The sequence below is a fragment of the Anopheles nili genome, chromosome 2 (genome assembly GCF_943737925.1).
Source record: "Anopheles nili chromosome 2, idAnoNiliSN_F5_01, whole genome shotgun sequence".
NCBI classification, from domain to species: Eukaryota; Metazoa; Arthropoda; class Insecta; order Diptera; family Culicidae; genus Anopheles; species Anopheles nili.
The window spans coordinates 20993238-21011473 of record NC_071291.1 but is presented as its reverse complement, the minus strand read 5'-3'; the positions used below and the strand labels follow the sequence as shown (position 1 = coordinate 21011473).

General features: G+C 47.1%; 1 protein-coding gene across 1 annotated transcript in view; it reads left to right on the top strand.

Moving 5' to 3' along the window:
• Window positions 1-18236, top strand: part of LOC128731673 (neural cell adhesion molecule 2) — a 113113-nt gene that overhangs the window by 85057 nt on the left and 9820 nt on the right. Inside the window, exons 8-11 of the mRNA XM_053824809.1 lie at window positions 951-1084; window positions 2743-2902; window positions 14567-14781; window positions 18099-18180. Of these exons, the coding sequence (XP_053680784.1) occupies window positions 951-1084; window positions 2743-2902; window positions 14567-14781; window positions 18099-18180 (591 nt within the window). The remainder of the gene's footprint in view (window positions 1-950; window positions 1085-2742; window positions 2903-14566; window positions 14782-18098; window positions 18181-18236) is intronic.

Sequence of the window (18236 nt, the reverse complement as noted above, 5' to 3'; positions counted from 1 at the left end):
CAGGATGACACGCGCATAATGACATGACATGTGGAACGGACAGCGCTAGTGCATGCTAACCCTAGACAGTCGTGATATTTGCACGGATAAGCGGTATGCATTTTGATGTTTTCATTAAAAATGTTATGTAAGCAGAGCGCCTGTACCGACATGAACGCGCCGTAAACGACACTAAAACTTTGATTGAACCGTACAAAAAAATAGATCTGACTCTGTAATTCATAATTTCAATTTAAAGCTTTTATAATTGGGCTGTTCATTTAAATTCTTTTTAATACTTCAAAGTATTTATTTGGCAAAGAAAAAAATAATAATGTATAGGAGGTTTCCTTCAATCGTTAATCATTTTGGATTTTTTCATATTTGGAAGAATCATTTTAGTTACTGAAAGATACACAAAAAAACAAGCAGATGTTATGAACGATATTGAAAGGTTTTAATAATGCATAGTATAGAATGAGCAAAAAGCGAAAAAAGTGTTGAATGTATGTAGAATAATAATGAATTACAAATAACATGAACAGAATGATTTTTGTGGTAACACATTTTTTTGATATTGCAAATGAGCAATGCATGGAAGGTTTCATTGAATTAATTACATTGCTTAGTACGAAGGAAAGGATACGAGATTTGTTCGACGTGTATTTCCCTCATGTACTCATATTGCCATTTTGTTTCCATTCGCATATGCCCAACAACATTGAAAAAAAAAAACGAGGCATTATTGCATAATTTTGATGACAAATAAAACATCCCTTTCATATGCTTCCAATCCACCTCTAATCCTTGCCTGTGCTATGTTCGCAACAGCTGAAATATAAGCTTGTTCGGGGAGGATTAACTATACCTAACATCCTTCATCTGCCTTGGCCGGCGTATTTGCTTGTTAATTAATTTTACAGCTATATTGCACTTTTTCATCCGGTTTCCCACTGATGTTTTCATTGCAGACGTTCCCGTGGTGACGCTGGAGTACGGTACTAACTACAACTACACCTCTTCCATTCCGGAAGGGGTCGACGTGTACTTCGAGTGCAACATCAAGTCCAACCCGTGGGTGTACAAAGTGATCTGGCGCCATTACGTAAGTGTGTCCGGGTGTACGAAGCACCAGTGGATTAGCAACCACGACGACTAACCACGCTCAGACTGCTCTGATTATGGGACGAACGCAAAAACCACTCTGCAACACACATGGTTGACGCTTTAGAACCGAGTTGAGTTCGTCTAAATATGGGCCACACGAAGGAAAAAAGAAATGGAGCAGCAAAAAAAAGCGTGTCCGCGGGGCGCATAAAAACAAATTAATCCTTATGTTTTATGATGAAGCAACTGGCTTCCAGCTGCGCGTTGTTTGACCTGAAATCGAATCTGTCCTTTTCCAGCTTCACTTGATGCTGAACCAACAACACTTCTGCTGGGTACGGCTGTGTGTGTGTGTCATTGAAATGTCCAGTCACCAAACGATCCTCCGGTGCGAGAAGGCTCCGTTTTCCCGGGCATTATCTGATGTCGTTTATTTTATTACGAATCGCCCCGCCAGCAACTGTTGGTGTGCACGCACCGGCTACCACCCGGTGGCAGTTACGATGTTGCCCTTTCGGCCCCCAGCGATGGTACGATTCGCTCCGTAATGGCCACCCGGAACTACTAATGTCCGGCGGGTGTTTGCCCTTCATTTTTCCACCGTCTGGCACCTAGCCGTACAGGGTAGCGCTCTCTGCTCATTGCTCTGCACGCCCGATTGGTGGTTGGCTTCCGAGCAATGAGAAATGATATGCAAAGCTAAAACCTCCAACGCAAACGGCAGGACAAATTACCCAACGACCTAGGGAGTGTTTCGCAAAAAAAAAAGGGCACAAGCAACGAACAAAGTGATGCGTAACACTAATTATCTTCTTTTATTGCCACACTGGATGTTATTAATTTAGAGGGCTATCTTTCGGGGTAGGCCGTTCAACCCAGCAGTGTGGGGTCGGGACGTCTTGTCTTGATCCGGTCCGCTGGACCTGTTAGAACGCAGGGCAAAACAGAAACAGCGAAAAAGCACCGAAAACAGCCACGGCTCGCAACCGAGAGATGGCAGGGAAGCTAATTTATCCACCGCGCGCAAAGCACATTCGGCGGTCGAAGGCGCCCTGATAAAGCCCTGATGGAAGGGACTTGGGTACGGAACAGAATGGCCGAAATACGATCGCTCTGTGAGCGAGATGGGCACCGTTGGAAGACTGGAAAGCCACCAAGATGTAGATTAAGTGCGTACCAAATTAAACGCTTTGGAAAGGAAAGGTCGTCATAATTATGCCGCCGCTGCCATCCAACCGTTGCTAGGGGGCTTTTTTGTGCTGCGACCCCGTGAACGACGCCGTGGCCAGGCTGCTGTGTCTCGCTGTAGCTCGATTGTTTCTAGCCGTGCTTTTACAAGTTGTGACCTCATCCCCGGTGGCCGAGCTTCACTGACCGGAAGAGACAATTCTTTTGTACCAGAGTCCGCCCTTTGCTGTGGCCATTTCGAGCGCCATTCGTTGGTCGCTGGGACAGTGAGGAGAATGGAAGGAATAAAAAAAAAAGAATCCTAATAAATGGGTCGTGTGCAGGACAAAGGACGGCGCTAGAGCACCGTCGCCCGACATTTTCTCAGCCGTTTGTTTCCTTGGGGCTAGAACAATTTCACTACACATTTATTTTCATTGCATTGTATGTTTTCTCTTCCGCTTTCTCCACACGACGCACCCGGCACAGGGAAAGGAGCTGGTGAACAATCCCTCCGAAGGAGTTACGGTGTCGAACCAGAGCCTGGTGCTGCAGAACGTCAGCCGCAGCCGGGCGGGTCTGTACACATGCGTCGGCAGCAACCGGGAGGGCGATGGCGAGAGCAACCCCGTCCATTTGGACATAAAGTGTAAGTATGATGATGATGCTACTTTCCCTTCCGGGCTCGTTGCTGGCTCGGCTGATTATGCTGATTATGCGTATGTCGTTTTGGCGGTGCCGCAGTGATGAAAAACGCTGCAGGCCAACACGAATCGAGAGCCGGCCATTTGCAGCACATGCTTGCGGTTTTATTCTGACCTTTTTCATTTTATTCGACGTTGTCAGAGACCATGTGAACACTGACAGCTATGATGTTGTATAGATGATACGATTGCCAGGAGTAAAGAGTTATAATCACTAGTTTGTGAAAGCCGTTGATAATGATAGTTGATAATTATCGGTTGTTCGATGTTTGGAAAAAATAAAATCATATAAACGACCGGCATCTCTGATGTGTATTAAAGCGCGAGCCCCACAGATCGTAACTATGAATGTAGTATTTTGGATTGTGCAAAAATAAATTGAACCGAAGCAGTACCATGATGTTTTTACCGCTTTGATCGAACTACAGCACGATTGTGAGCTACAATGGCAGATACACTTGTGAGAAAAATTGATATTCGTTCCTTGTATATAGAGAAAAGTCTTTCTTCTCTTAATTGGACTGTGGAATGTCCAGAGCGAAATGGTTAGACCGTAGCCTGGATACCATTCGAATGAAGTCGCGATCCACAATGACGCCGTAGAACCAAGGTCTGGTGGAGACTTTAAGAGGGATTGAGAAAAAGTACTTTTCTAACTCGTCTGTATCCCACAGGGTCTGCCACCGTGCCATACAAAAAATCATCGAAGCCCGCATATATTCGTGGGATAGAATCGATCAGTCAAAAATGGCGCCTTCGAGCGTCCTCCTTTGGGCCAAAAGATCTACATTCTCTTTGCCGGGAAATTCAATCCTTTCAGCTATATAATCGATGTTATTAATTGGTGATGAAAAAATCCTTTCCAAAAATTCAGGGACGCGCACGCAGATTATGTAAACTTATTAAAAAGGGTCACCGGAATATATATAGAAAGATCACATGACGACGACGCACGCTATTCGGGATTTGTCGTCATTCGGGAGGATTTCGACGACGGATTTTGAACGCCAAAAGCGACAAATTTGATGTCGTCAATAACGGGAATTTTTGCGTCGAAGAGGTTACAGCTACCAGGCGGAATACCACACTAGATTTAATGGATTGCCCCTCCCAATGTTATCAGTACATATCGTCGTTCTTTCTGGCACATGATAATCAGCATCCCATCTCGTTTGCAATCGTCTGCTATCGATCCCGTTATTCTACGCACACTGTAGGATGTTGTTGAGCGTCTTATCTTACTGGTCATAATTCGGTCGCAGTATTTTGCTGATTAAAATAAATTGCGTGGCACCATACATTAAATCCTTTTTGGCTACAAAACAAAGCAGAAAACTGTGTGCAATAAATTTCTGTTTATTAAACCTCTGCTCCCCATATTATTGAGCATCTTTTTCTAACAAAACTATATGAAATAGCGGGATGGTCAAACACGGTGTCTAACTAACACGCATTACTCCATAGTGCAGACAATGACCTCCTCCGAAGCTCGCCTGGTACAAAATATAGTAGCTTGTCCTTGTTGCGCTCACGTGTTGCTCCTGTTGTCCGAAATACTAATGTTTAAGCCCATGGCGAACGATTTTTATCAGCAGTGCCAAATCTGACGTCGTTGCGCGTAGTATCTGCGCACGTGAATTTCAGATTACGTGGCGCACGCTTTCAATCGAGAGAGGCGAAGAATTTCGACGACGGATTTTGCACGCCAAAAGCGACAAATTTGAATTCGCTAGTACCAAGAGATCATGCGTCGAAGAGGTTGCTGGCACCAGCTGGATTATCTCATAGGACTTTATTGGATTTCCCCTCCCAATGTTATCAGTACATATCGTCGGTCTTTCTGGCGCATGATAATGAGCATCCCATCTCGTTTGCTCTCGTTTGCTATCGATCGCATCGTTCTAAGCACACTGTAGGATGTTGTTGAGCGTCTTATCTTACTGGTCATAATTCAATCGCAGTATTTTGCTGATTAAAATAAATTGCGTGGCACCATACATTAAATCCTTTTTGGCTACAAAACAAAGCAAAAAACTGTGTGCAATAAATGTCTGTTTATTAAACCACTGTTCTCTATATCATTGAGCATTTTTTTTTATCACAAAACTATATGAAATAGCGGGATGGTCAAACACGGTGTCTAACTAGCACGCATTACTCCATAGTGCAGACAATGACCTCCTCCGAAGCTCGCCTGGTACAAAATATAGTAGCTTGTCCTTGTTGCGCTCACGTGTTGCTCCTGTTGTCCGAAATAGTAATGTTTAAGCCCATGGCGCACGATTTTTATCAGCAGTGCCAAATCTGACGTCGTTGCGCGTAGTATCTGCGCACGTGAATTTCAGATTACGTGGCGCACGCTTTCAATCGAGAGAGGCGAAGAATTTCGACGACGGATTTTGCACGCCAAAAGCGACAAATTTGAATTCGCTAGTACCAAGAGATCATGCGTCGAAGAGGTTGCTGGCACCAGCTGGATTATCTCATAGGACTTTATTGGATTTCCCCTCCCAATGTTATCAGTACATATCGTCGGTCTTTCTGGCGCATGATAATGAGCATCCCATCTCGTTTGCTCTCGTTTGCTATCGATCGCATCGTTCTAAGCACACTGTAGGATGTTGTTGAGCGTCTTATCTTACTGGTCATAATTCAATCGCAGTATTTTGCTGATTAAAATAAATTGCGTGGCACCATACATTAAATCCTTTTTGGCTACAAAACAAAGCAGAAAACTGTGTGCAATAAATTTCTGTTTATTAAACCACTGTTCTCCATATCATTGAGCATCTTTTTATCACAAAACTATATGAAATAGCGGGATGGTCAAACACGGTGTCTAACTAGCACGCATCACTCCATAGTCCAGGCAATGGTCACCCCCTACGCTCGCCTGGTACAAAATATAGTAGCTTGTCCTTGTTGCGCTCACGTGTTGCTCCTGTTGTCCGAAATAGTAATGTTTAAGCCCATGGCGCACGATTTTTATCAGCAGTGCCAAATCGGACGTCGTTGCGCGTAGTTTCTGCGCACGTGAATTTCAGATTACGTGGCGCACGCCAATCGAGAGGATTTCGACGACGGATTTTGCACGCCAAAAGCGACAAATTCGATGTCGTGAGTAACAAGAGATCATGCGTCGAGGAGGTTGCTTGAACCAGCTGGATTTCGGTCCGAACATATCCCCTCCCAATGTTATCAGTACATATCGTCGTTCTTTCTGGCACATGATAATCAGCATCCCATCTCATTTGCTCTCGTTTGCTATCGATCGCATCGTTCTAAGCACACTGTAAGATTTTGTTGAGCAGTTCCTCACTGGTCATAATTCGGTCGCAGTATTTTGCTGAATAAAATAAATTGTGTGGCACCATACATTAAATCCTTTTTGACTACAAAACAAAGCAGAAAACTGTGTGCAATAAATTTCTGTTTATTAAACCTCTGCTCCCCATATTATTGAGCATCTTTTTCTAACAAAACTATATGAAATAGCGGGATGGTCAAACACGGTGTCTAACTAACACGCATTACTCCATAGTGCAGATAATGACCTCCTCCGAAGCTCGCCTGGTACAAAATATAGTAGCTTGTCCTTGTTGCGCTCACGTGTTGCTCCTGTTGTCCGAAATAGTAATCTTTAAGCACGCGGCGCACGATTTTTATCAGCAGTGCCAAATCTGACGTCGTTGCGCGTAGTTTCTGCGCACGTGAATTTCAGATTACGTGGCGCACGCTTTCAATCGAGAGAGGCGAAGAATTTCGACGACGGATTTTGCACGCCAAAAGCGACAAATTTGAATTCGCTAGTACCAAGAGATCATGCGTCGAAGAGGTTACAGCTATCCAACCGGATTACCACACTAGATTTAATGGATCGCCCCTCCCAATGTTATCAGTACATATCGTCGTTCTTTCTGGCACATGATAATCAGCATCCCATCTCGTTTGCAATCGTTTGCTATCGATCGCATCGTTCTAAGCACACTGTAGGATTTTGTTGAGCGTCTTATCTTACTGGTCATAATTCGGTCACAGTATTTTGCTGATTAAAATAAATTGTGTGGCAGCATACATTAAATCCTTTTTGGCTACAAAACAAAGCAGCAAACTGTGTGCAATAAATTTCTGTTTATCAAACCTCTGCTCCCCATATTATTGAGCATCTTTTTCTAACAAAACTATATGAAATAGCGGGATGGTCAAACACGGTGTCTAACTAGCACGCATTACTCCATAGTGCAGACAATGACCTCCTCCGAAGCTCGCCTGGTACAAAATATAGTAGCTTGTCCTTGTTGCGCTCACGTGTTGCTCCTGTTGTCCGAAATACTAATGTTTAAGCCCATGGCGAACGATTTTTATCAGCAGTGCCAAATTTGACGTCGTTGCGCGTAGTTTCTGCGCACGTGAATTTCAGATTACGTGGCGCACGCTTTCAATCGAGAGAGGCGAAGAATTTCGACGACGGATTTTGCACGCCAAAAGCGACAAATTTGAATTCGCTAGTACCAAGAGATCATGCGTCGAAGAGGTTGCTGGCACCAGCTGGATTATCTCATAGGACTTTATTGGATTTCCCCTCCCAATGTTATCAGTACATATCGTCGGTCTTTCTGGCGCATGATAATGAGCATCCCATCTCGTTTGCTCTCGTTTGCTATCGATCGCATCGTTCTAAGCACACTGTAGGATGTTGTTGAGCGTCTTATCTTACTGGTCATAATTCAATCGCAGTATTTTGCTGATTAAAATAAATTGCGTGGCACCATACATTAAATCCTTTTTGGCTACAAAACAAAGCAAAAAACTGTGTGCAATAAATGTCTGTTTATTAAACCACTGTTCTCTATATCATTGAGCATTTTTTTTATCACAAAACTATATGAAATAGCGGGATGGTCAAACACGGTGTCTAACTAGCACGCATTACTCCATAGTGCAGACAATGACCTCCTCCGAAGCTCGCCTGGTACAAAATATAGTAGCTTGTCCTTGTTGCGCTCACGTGTTGCTCCTGTTGTCCGAAATAGTAATCTTTAAGCACGTGGCGCACGATTTTTATCAGCAGTGCCAAATCTGACGTCGTTGCGCGTAGTTTCTGCGCACGTGAATTTCAGATTACGTGGCGCACGCTTTCAATCGAGAGAGGCGAAGAATTTCGACGACGGATTTTGCACGCCAAAAGCGACAAATTTGAATTCGCTAGTACCAAGAGATCATGCGTCGAAGAGGTTACAGCTATCCAACCGGATTACCACACTAGATTTAATGGATTGCCCCTCCCAATGTTATCAGTACATATCGTCGTTCTTTCTGGCACATGATAATCAGCATCCCATCTCGTTTGCAATCGTCTGCTATCGATCGCATCGTTCTAAGCACACTGTAGGATTTTGTTGAGCGTCTTATCTTACTGGTCATAATTCGGTCACAGTATTTTGCTGATTAAAATAAATAATGTGGCAACATACATTAAATCCTTTTTGGCTACAAAACAAAGCAGAAAACTGTGTGCGATAAATTTCTGTTTTTCAAACCACTGTTCTCTATATCATTGAGCATCTTTTTATCACAAAACTATATGAAATAGCGGGATGGTCAAACACGGTGTCTAACTAGCACGCATTACTCCATAGTGCAGACAATGGCCTCCTCCGAAGTACGCCTGGTACAAAATATAGTAGCTTGTCCTTGTTGCGCTCACGTGTTGCTCCTGTTGTCCGAAATAGTAATGTTTAAGCACGTGGCGCACGATTTTTATCAGCAGTGCCAAATCTGACGTCGTTGCGCGTAGTTTCTGCGCACGTGAATTTCAGATTACGTGACGCTTTTAATCGAGAGGATTTTGACGACGAATTGATTTGAAAGGTATCCAGGCTACGGTCTAACCATTTCGCTCTCGGGGAACATCTGCATCGTAGAGGGCTGGCCAGCTCCAAAGTTTGTGGCTGTGGTGTCGGCTATCATGACATCGACCATCTTCTATGGGCATGCGTGGAGTACGATGCCGTGAGGCCAGCTTTATTGGGCGCAATTGAGGCTATTCCAAGCCTCCGGGAGATCCTATCTGGAATGTATTATGTATTATGATTAAACTCGCTTTAAGAACAATACGGCCTGGCCGTCACTACAATAAATAAAAAAAAACCCTGAAGCGCGGCTCGGAAAAAAAGTTTTCATGTGAGGTGGCGCAAGTTGGCAGTTGGGAATTTTATCCCGGCACTTACCCAACTTACCCCAATAGTTTCTTCGTTCCTGCGCCCAGTGAATACACTTTTCCATCACAACTAAAATTCTTTGTGTCTCACAAGCGTAATAAGTTTGTGAGGCATCTCAACCAAGGGAGAGAGGATTTATTTCTAAGTAAATTTTATCCTGGTCAAAATCTGATTGTAGCACCACAAATACGACCCGTGGAAGCGAAAAGGTACCGCCTTGTCGAGCGCAGCAGCTCACTTTCGCACTTTTGTCTGACTTGATTACTGGTGTATCATTCGACGGGATGGCAAGCCAATGCTCAAGATGAAGCTGATGGTTTCTTGGTTTATTTCGCTTCATAGTTTTCCATCACCGCTTCCCGTCCGGGGTCCGGCTTTGGCGTTCAGCTGGAGAAATGATATTTTTCCCGACGAGTGTCCTCTTTCCACCGCCGCTAGAAGATACACAATTTACGCTGACGCCCATTCCGTACGTTGCCCGTTCGTTCTCCAACGAGCTTTTAGCTTCTTTCGAACCGGCCACCACCGGGGAAGGATGCGCAAAAGAACGCGTTGAAAGCTTCAGTGAGTTTCTTAATTAGATTTGTGGTGTTAAAAAGGATCGTCCCATTTGATGCGCCCGCTTTTACCCGACCGAAAACTTGCGTCCACCGTGCCATACCACCTCATCGGACACCCTCGTGGAAGGGGGTGAGAGTTCCTTTAGCTCACCAGCCACCTGTGACGCGACCGAGCGCTGCAGGCCTTCGCGATCCTGCGACATCACATCAAAACGACCATCGACTTACGGTCGACCACGACCGTCTCGGCGGGCGGGACAGGACCCAGGGCTCGGTTCCCCTGGCCCTTGGTGTGAGTTTAACGTGGAATTTTAATTTTGATAGCACCAGCTTCCGTTCAACATTCGGTTCCGGTGACGGTGGCTCTCGAGAGAAGGATTTATGGATGGCCTGAAGGGCGGCATCTCCAACGCAGACCTGGACGCCATGAGCGCTGGTTTCTGTGATGGATCCGGCGAGACCCCGGTGGCGGTGGGACGGAGGCAAAAAAGTTATTTCCTGCGGTACGAAGCCACAAAAACCGGCATCCTGGTGTTGGCTTCCGTTGCTGCTGTAGCTTGCCTCGGGAGCGGACGCATCCCATCGGCCGGTGCCCTGCTTCACCCAGGAAGGATCGTTTTTTGCTTCTGCGAGCGCCGGTTTTTCATTCGTCCATGGGCACTAGAATTTTGTGTGCCAGCCATCAAGCTGTTCGGATCATTTGCGGCGTGCTGTTTGCCATTTCGGTGCGTGGCGTAAATGAAATTATTCTCTCGTGTTTTTTTTTTCCACCTTCTCACCGCCTTGACGGTGTGTCAATGGCAGACCGAGTGCTCGCTAGTCGGAATGAACGGAACAAAAAAAAAAGAACGTTGAGCACCGTCACGGCGAAATTAAAACGTCCGGAAAAGAATTAACAATTTATTCCCACCTTGCTGGGCGTCGCTTTTTTTTTTTTAGCACAATGCCTTTAAGCAAAGCTCCTTAAACAGTTGTCACGTTTTAAGAAGCGCAAAGCAACCGCTAAACGAAATACAGATTATTACTCAGAATGTAGTGAAATTGCCATTAACGGTCGAGAAAACAAACGAGCGTTTGTTTTTAATGAGCAGCATCGCGTTTTGTTACCCTGACCATCAGAAATGCGCATAAAAAGGGATAAATGGGCAATTCTTGAGGGAAAAATAAATTCACCAATCCAAACTTATCCGCAGCCTTTCACCGTGCATGCAAACGGTAGCCAACTACAAGCGCAATCGAATGTACGACGGGATGCGCCTTAAAGTGGTTTCGCTTGGGCTCTGCCTTATCCACACTTTTCCTCGACCGACCCCTTATCGCAGGCGGGAAACAATCCACGACGTTTGATCGTAAAGTTCGGTAGTTTATATCGCAAGCGCCTCCATCGCATTGCGGTGCTGCGCTTCGGTATGATTTGCTTTCAGCTCGCTACAAATTGAAATTTGTTCTCCGAAAGCGGCATAAAGCCCACGAAATACGGCTTGAAAGTGTAATTTTTCGCTTTTCTCGGTCACGCGTGCCTTGCGCGATTCGTATCAACCGTTTTTACGATGTTTGGGTAGGGTTTTCGTTTTTCTCGTTTCCTTCATCGAAGCGAACTGTCCGTTCCATGGCATGAGCGATCAGGCTGGCAGGAAAGGCGCAAATTTGTCACACCTCATCTAGCAACTGCGGGGGGAGAAAAACGAAAAAAAAAATGAAAATGAAAGCGTACCATATGCTCAGCAGGCCTTGCCGGATGCACCAAGCATTTTTTTTTGCCCCACGTACCGGTCGTACTGATGCAGCATCGTTCCCCTTCTGTCTATCGTGCGGTGTCGGTCCAAGCACGACCATTGTCGACAACCCATCGCACCATTATCTGCCACAAGCCACTAACAATGCTCTCGCAGAGCTCCGTGAGCGAAATAGGCTGACACTTATCGTGGCGCTATCGGGCGTAGGGAAGGTTCCCTATTCTGTCGCACGCAACCGACACGACGTGGAACATTTCAGCACACGTTACCGTTCGGGTTTTCCACCCAGGCCAACGCGTTGGCAACGTGACGACACGCCCGATCGAGTGGGTCTGCCAAGGCGAGGGTAATAATGATTACCAGGGATACGAAGGAAAACAATCAATTTTATCGCCAACCGACAGCAACGGCCTCCAACTTGGCTGTAACGCCACGGTGCTAGCGGATCGATTTCAGGCGTAGGCTCTATTTGTTCCGGCCCGAGACATCCGCTCGGTGGAAAAGCCCAAGAGACTGCGAGTGTAGTGAGAGAGAGAGAGAAAAAAAAATGAAAAGAACGAAAAAACCCCACCGCCCCCAACGGAAGTCGACGCAATATCCTTTCGAAAGCTTCCCATTGTCGTCCTTCTTCGGGCTGCTTCAGTGCTGCGAGCAACCGTGCCCTTGCCCTTTGAAGCCACACGCGACGAAATCCACGGTGCTCGCGCTTCCGGTGTTTGATTGAATTAACACAAACCGTGCCAGCCAGCAAATAGGGGCACGTGCTCTTTTTCTCTGTTCCCTTTTTTTCCCGCTCGAACGGTGCTGAAAACTTTGCACCATTTACGCGACCGGATATGGATTGGATCGCTGCAGGCTGGGCCCGGTTCCGGTGGCCTGTATTGTTTTGCCTCGCGCGCGCCAAATGAGCCGTGAGATAGCGAACCATCCGAGGAGCTGCCTGGGTCTCGGGAGGCGTGAAGTCAAGCGCTTCCCGTACAGCTGGCGCTGGTGGTGGCGTAATATTGCGCACCATTCAAATTTCCCGCTGCACCTGCTGCAAATGGTGCGCAATGCGTGCGAATGAAACCCCGCCGACTAAGGCAGCAATTTTATTGAGCAACATTCCAGCTGCGATACGATACGATTTGCTGTTTTTCTCGCATTTGGAGTGCTGCTTTTCGTCCTTTGTCACTGCCCGTAGGCGTTTCTTGCTAACCGTGCTGAAATGCAATACATCTCAAAAGCTTATTACGTTCACGGCGGAGACGCGTTTCTCGCTACGAAGGCTACGAAGCGTTTCGTTTAGCACACGCGCGCACACTCGGATGGCTTCTCGGAGGCCGAGCCGGGTGCGGCTTTTTATCAGACTCTTTTCTACACTTGATCGGCAGTCTTTGTTTTTAAAAATCCATTACAAACCCCGACCAGCCCGGTGCCGGCAATGGCGAGGCTAATGAAATCAAAACAAAGTTAACTCGCGCACCACATCACGTTCTTCCCAGGAGAACGAACACCCGAAGCGCTTTCGCGGGAAACGAGAAACCTGAACTTTATTAAATTTTCCAGTAATACTCATTATAACTCGATAAAAGCGACTCGACTGGCTGGCAATCGGGCGGCAGGAACGGGGGCCGCCATGTTCGTGAAAAACCATCTAATTGGATCATTAAGATCGACATCGTTCCCGCATTAAACCCAAAATCACTTTCGATTAGAATGTGCCCCGCATTGGGCACTCGTTGCTTGGACGCGGGACAGGGCGTTCGTTTTTTCGCTTATTTTTTTTACTTTTTCGCACTTGCCTTTAATCCGTTTGGCTTACTTTCGGTGGCTCCCTAAAAGATGCCTAATTGAAGCGAGAGTGAACAATTTCCCGGGCAAAATTTCCAAACTCCCTCGTGCGTTTCCACCACTGGCAGTGTTCCGTAGACGTGGAGAGTATTACTTTTCAATTAAAACCATTGCGGATCCCCTTTTCACACCCGGTGCGCTGTTTCGTCGGTGGTATTTGGTGGATAAAATCTCTCGTTTTCCGTAGCTCGATGTTGGTGTCGGTAATTGAAAATTCCCAGGCCTCGATCGGGTTTTTTTTCTTTCAAACTCTCGAATCGCGATGGCGTTCGTTTTCGTCACGTCCTTTAGTGGGCTTTCTAGGGGCACACAAACTTTTACTCGCTCTTTCTCTCTCTCTCTCTTTCTCACTCGCTCTGACACTCCAAAACCGGCCAGTTTCTAAAACCTACCCCGGTCGGGCATCAGTTTCCCATTCGGGAAACATTCCGGTAATTGAATACTATCGATGCCAGGGCCGGACCCCTAACACACCAATCGGCCTATCGGAGCGGCCAGATCGGAGAGTATTCCAAATTTAATCTCTTCCCACCTCCAGCACTGGGCTGGATAATTTCAACCGCCAGGACGTGAGCTGGAACGGAGCGGATGCGAAATAAAAACGCTTTGCGATGGGCGATGATAAGCTTCGAACCGCTTGCCACAATTTAGCGGCGCTTCCGGTCCAGGTGGCGCGAAATAGAAGAAAACCCTCCGAAAGCGAAACCAAGTACCGGAGCTCCTTTCGCTCCAGCGTCCCGGACCTCGGTGGGTGCGCTTTCTCGGCAACGCTTTCTTCACCGATTTCCACAGAATGCATAGTGGGACGTGCGCGCCACGGGTCTATGGCTACGCGGAATCGGGATTGGAATCTAAATACCCAATCACGCAAATGGCGCTATCGTTTCGTTTTTTTTTTCCCGCCCCAGCTCGCTCGGACGTTTTGTTGCCTTTCTACTTTCCGCCTGAATATCGCGCCAAATCGCTACCACACAATCTCCATTCCTCGGCGCCGGATCTGCTCACGATGAAAGTGAAAACCCACTCCTTCTGGCGCCACCATAGGGCCGATCGGATCCGATAATAATCCTAATTTTCCGGCCTGCTTTCGAATGCACAAGTTATGCACTCCGAGCGTGGATGCGAGCAGCACTTTACGCTTCGTTTCGCTTGCTTTCGCTTTCAATTGACTGCCGGTCGTTCTCGTTCATGTGCTTTTTTTCGCTAACTCTATCTCTATCTCTCTATCTCTCTCTCTCTGTTTTCTTCGATTTTTCCAGTTGCCCCCGTCTGCCGGCCCGGCTTGGTGACGACGTACAACGTGGGCCGCAACGAGCTGGCGAAAATCGTGTGCGAGCTGGAGGCCAACCCGACCAACGTCACGTTCACGTGGAAGTACAACACGTCCGTGTGGGAGAGCCTGGACTTACCGGCCTCGGAGGTGGCGAGCGACCAGGCAAAAAGCGTGGCACACTTCAAGCCGGTGACGGAAAAGGTACGCATTTGTGCCATTGGCTCCGTCGTTAACATTAGCTCAATTGGGGAAAACTGTTCCATGCTATCGAGAGAACTCAATCACAAGGCAAGCCTCGCGAGGAACGTATTTTTTTTTTTAGCGTGATCTAATTTGTGTTTTGAAATTTATAAATCGCACGGCTGGAGAAACCCTTGACGCAAGCTCAGTCAGTACTGTTTATTCCGCAGTGGAGTGAACAAAGCTCGAACTAGGTGGAACTACGACGACCCTCGTGTCCTCCAGAACCGTCCATTTATTACCCAATGGAGCACTTCGCAGACGTGCCTAGTCGGGCCCCTAATGAAGTTCTTCCCCCGCGAATCGCAAACAAACCGTTTCCCGGCAGCATCCACTGGCGTTTCCCCGACATGGCTATGGTTTCGCTTTCCGTTTCCTATTTTTTGTGCTTTTTGAACACCGAAACCCACCCTTAAAGACGCGCAACCGTTGGCGCGGTAAAAGAATGCGCCCTTGTACCTTGTAAACACGACATTCTACTTTCCGCCCTCGTTATGCCGCGCCCAACCAGCAAGGATAAAGCGACCGCAGCTCGCTCCGGTAGCCGAGCTACATTTCCCTAGATCACGGTTCACCGTGCTCTCTTAGCTTAGCTGCACAAAGTAGCTCCTACCAAGACGTGGCCGCGCGACCACACTCTCGCGGGAAGGTTAGGAAGCACGAGCACGAAGCATTAAGCTCAAGCACAAAATCCCTTTCTGGAGGGCAATTTTATTTTATTATTTTCCTTTTTTTCGTTGCCTTTTTTCGCTACCACCTTCTTGCGCAGCTCGCCCTTGCGCAAGCCTGCCTCTGGTGGGACGCAAAATAATCATCAAAGCATGCTGCTACATCGGGCAACAAACACCGACACCTATTATGTTTTCAATTATCATAATTTCTTGTTTACACCTCGGCGAACCCCTTCGTCAGGCGGCCCGGCCGGGGTGGACCTGAGCGCAGCCAACAGTCTCCGTCGCGGACCGAGGAGCAACGTGGGGAAAGAAAATTCCGCACCGGGAATGGATGTTTCATAGGAACGGCCCCTTTTTTTTTTTTTGCTTTTGTGGTACCAAACCAACGAAGAAACAAAAAAAACTTATCACCCAAATGCGTGGGATCGGGCCCAATAGTCGGGTTATCGCTGATAACCGAAATCCTGCGGAATGTTTAGACCGTTTTGTTCCGGACCCGAGTAGCTTCGGTCGGGCCGGATTAGATGCTGCCTCCCACGAAGGGACTGCTTTTTGTGTCCCGGGTCGGTCTCGCTGGCCTCGGCCATGGGTTGTGGGCCTAGCTGAGCCTTGAGGAAAAGAAGAAAAAAAAGGGATTGAAACCGATTACCACCGGAATGGAAGATTGACGGCGGCTTTACGGTTTCATCACCCATCGCGTCGCGCCGGTTGATAAGGATCCTTCTCGGAAAGGCGTGTTTACGTCGTCCGTCATCGGGCCCGCACGTCCAAGATTTGCCCCCCCCTCCCCTGCCTACGGGTTGGCTGATTCCTCCCTCCCGGACGAGGGGTTTAAATTCCGGACCCCGCGCCATGATGCCCGCTCGTGATTTGCACCCATCCGGGTGGGTGGGAAATCCGTCCTCGAAAAATGAAGTCCTTTGTAATTATGAGGGTGTTCGCAAACAGCACTTTTGGGGGATTTTTTTTGCACCGCACCGCACCGCAGACCTGCTCCATTCTTCTCCCTCTATCGCAGCTATTACGTCGGCGAAGCGAAACTGTTTCATTTCTCCATTTTCACTTCCCAAGGCCGGCAACGGCCTCTGTGGGTCTGGAATGAAAAAGAGAAAGTTTTTTTTAATGTTTTTATTTCGCAGCCTTCTTCTATTTCGTCCCCCCTATTTCGCAAATGCTTCGGCGGTCTGTTCTGTGTACAGATATTTAATAAATTTTCAAAACCTCACCTCGCCACGCGTCCGCTCGTCGCTAGTGATGTTCATAATTTATTCATTAATTTTTGTTTCCATTTCGCACGCAGTCGATTCCGGGCGTTACGGCGAAAGGCCCAGTCCCCACGGTGGAAGGATTGATGATGATACTCGCGGACGATTTTCGGTTATCTGGGTGCGGTTTTAATTGCTTCGTTCGTGTTGCTATTCAGCCCATCCAAGCAGGCTAGAAAAATGAGACAAATGATTATCAAAGCAATCCCTTCGAGATCTACAAATCGCTGTTGCGAAGCGACGTAGTGCTGGTGAGCAGCACACAAGCGTCTAATGCTGTTTGGGATGCTTCAATGACACACTTTTGACGTGACAATTCCTTATAAAAAAACGCTCTTAGATATAAATGAGGGAAGTTATTTAGCACAAATCCTGCAACCAAAACCGGTGACTGCCTGATAAGTAAGCATAACAAAGGATCATCGCATTCAACAGCTCAGCGCGATGGCTGGTGGTTGATTTCAATCAAATATTAGTTTAACCGTCGTATCTCCTTTGCGTGCGGGCAGAAAACTTTCAATCACAAGAGTCAATAAAACAAACCTCCCTATCCGTGTCCCTTCGGTTGCTCTTCGGAAACACAAGCACTCGCTTGCTGCTCCGTGCTGGGCGGAAGATAATTTATCAGCAAGAATGACAATTTCGGTCATACGTCTTCATCAGCCAAGGGGAGCCAACTGCAAATGATGCTTTGTGTCCCAGGCTTTGCTACCGTCCCTTTCAGGAGGATCTCCACCAGGAATGGCGCCCGCTTCCCTCCCACACTAAACCCCAATCGATACTCACCGACGTCGCCCATGGGGACGGCGTGGCTGCCTTCTGTCAATCACGTCAAAGCCCTTCATTTTTCATCATCCTTCGGTGATCTCCAATTTCCAACTTGCCGAGTTCGAACACTCAAAAAAGATGGAGTGGGGGTTCGCTCGGTGGCTCCAATTTTCACCGTCTGCCCATTATTTCGTTCATCATTTCTACCGGCGGAAAGCTTTCCCTTTTTTCGGTGTTCGATTTCAGCAACCGAGTGCGGAAAACTTTTGATCCCGCGCCGGATAAGGCGTTCGGTGCGGCATTCTTTATGCTTCAGTTGCTTTTTCCCTTTTCGCTTTCTCTCTCCAGCTTCCTTTTCTGCACTGGCCTTCCTCAATCGCAGTGGTATTTGATTCCTTCTAGTGTGGAGATCGAGCAGCAATTCGTCGAATGGGACGAATGGGGGAAAAAATCGATACCGGCCTAGATTTGAATGCTTGCATGTGCTGCGTCAGTCCATCTTCGAACGGAGCATATTTTCTCATTTTCCCTTCTTTTTTTGTCTCGTACGCACACACACATACACACACAGGACTACGGGACGCTGCTTTGCTGGGGTCGGAACGAGATTGGCGCCCAAACGGAGCCCTGTCTGTTTCATCTCATACCAGCAGGTGAGTAGAGCGACGTGGAACGACGTGGCGTACGCACTTTCGCACCATTAATAATG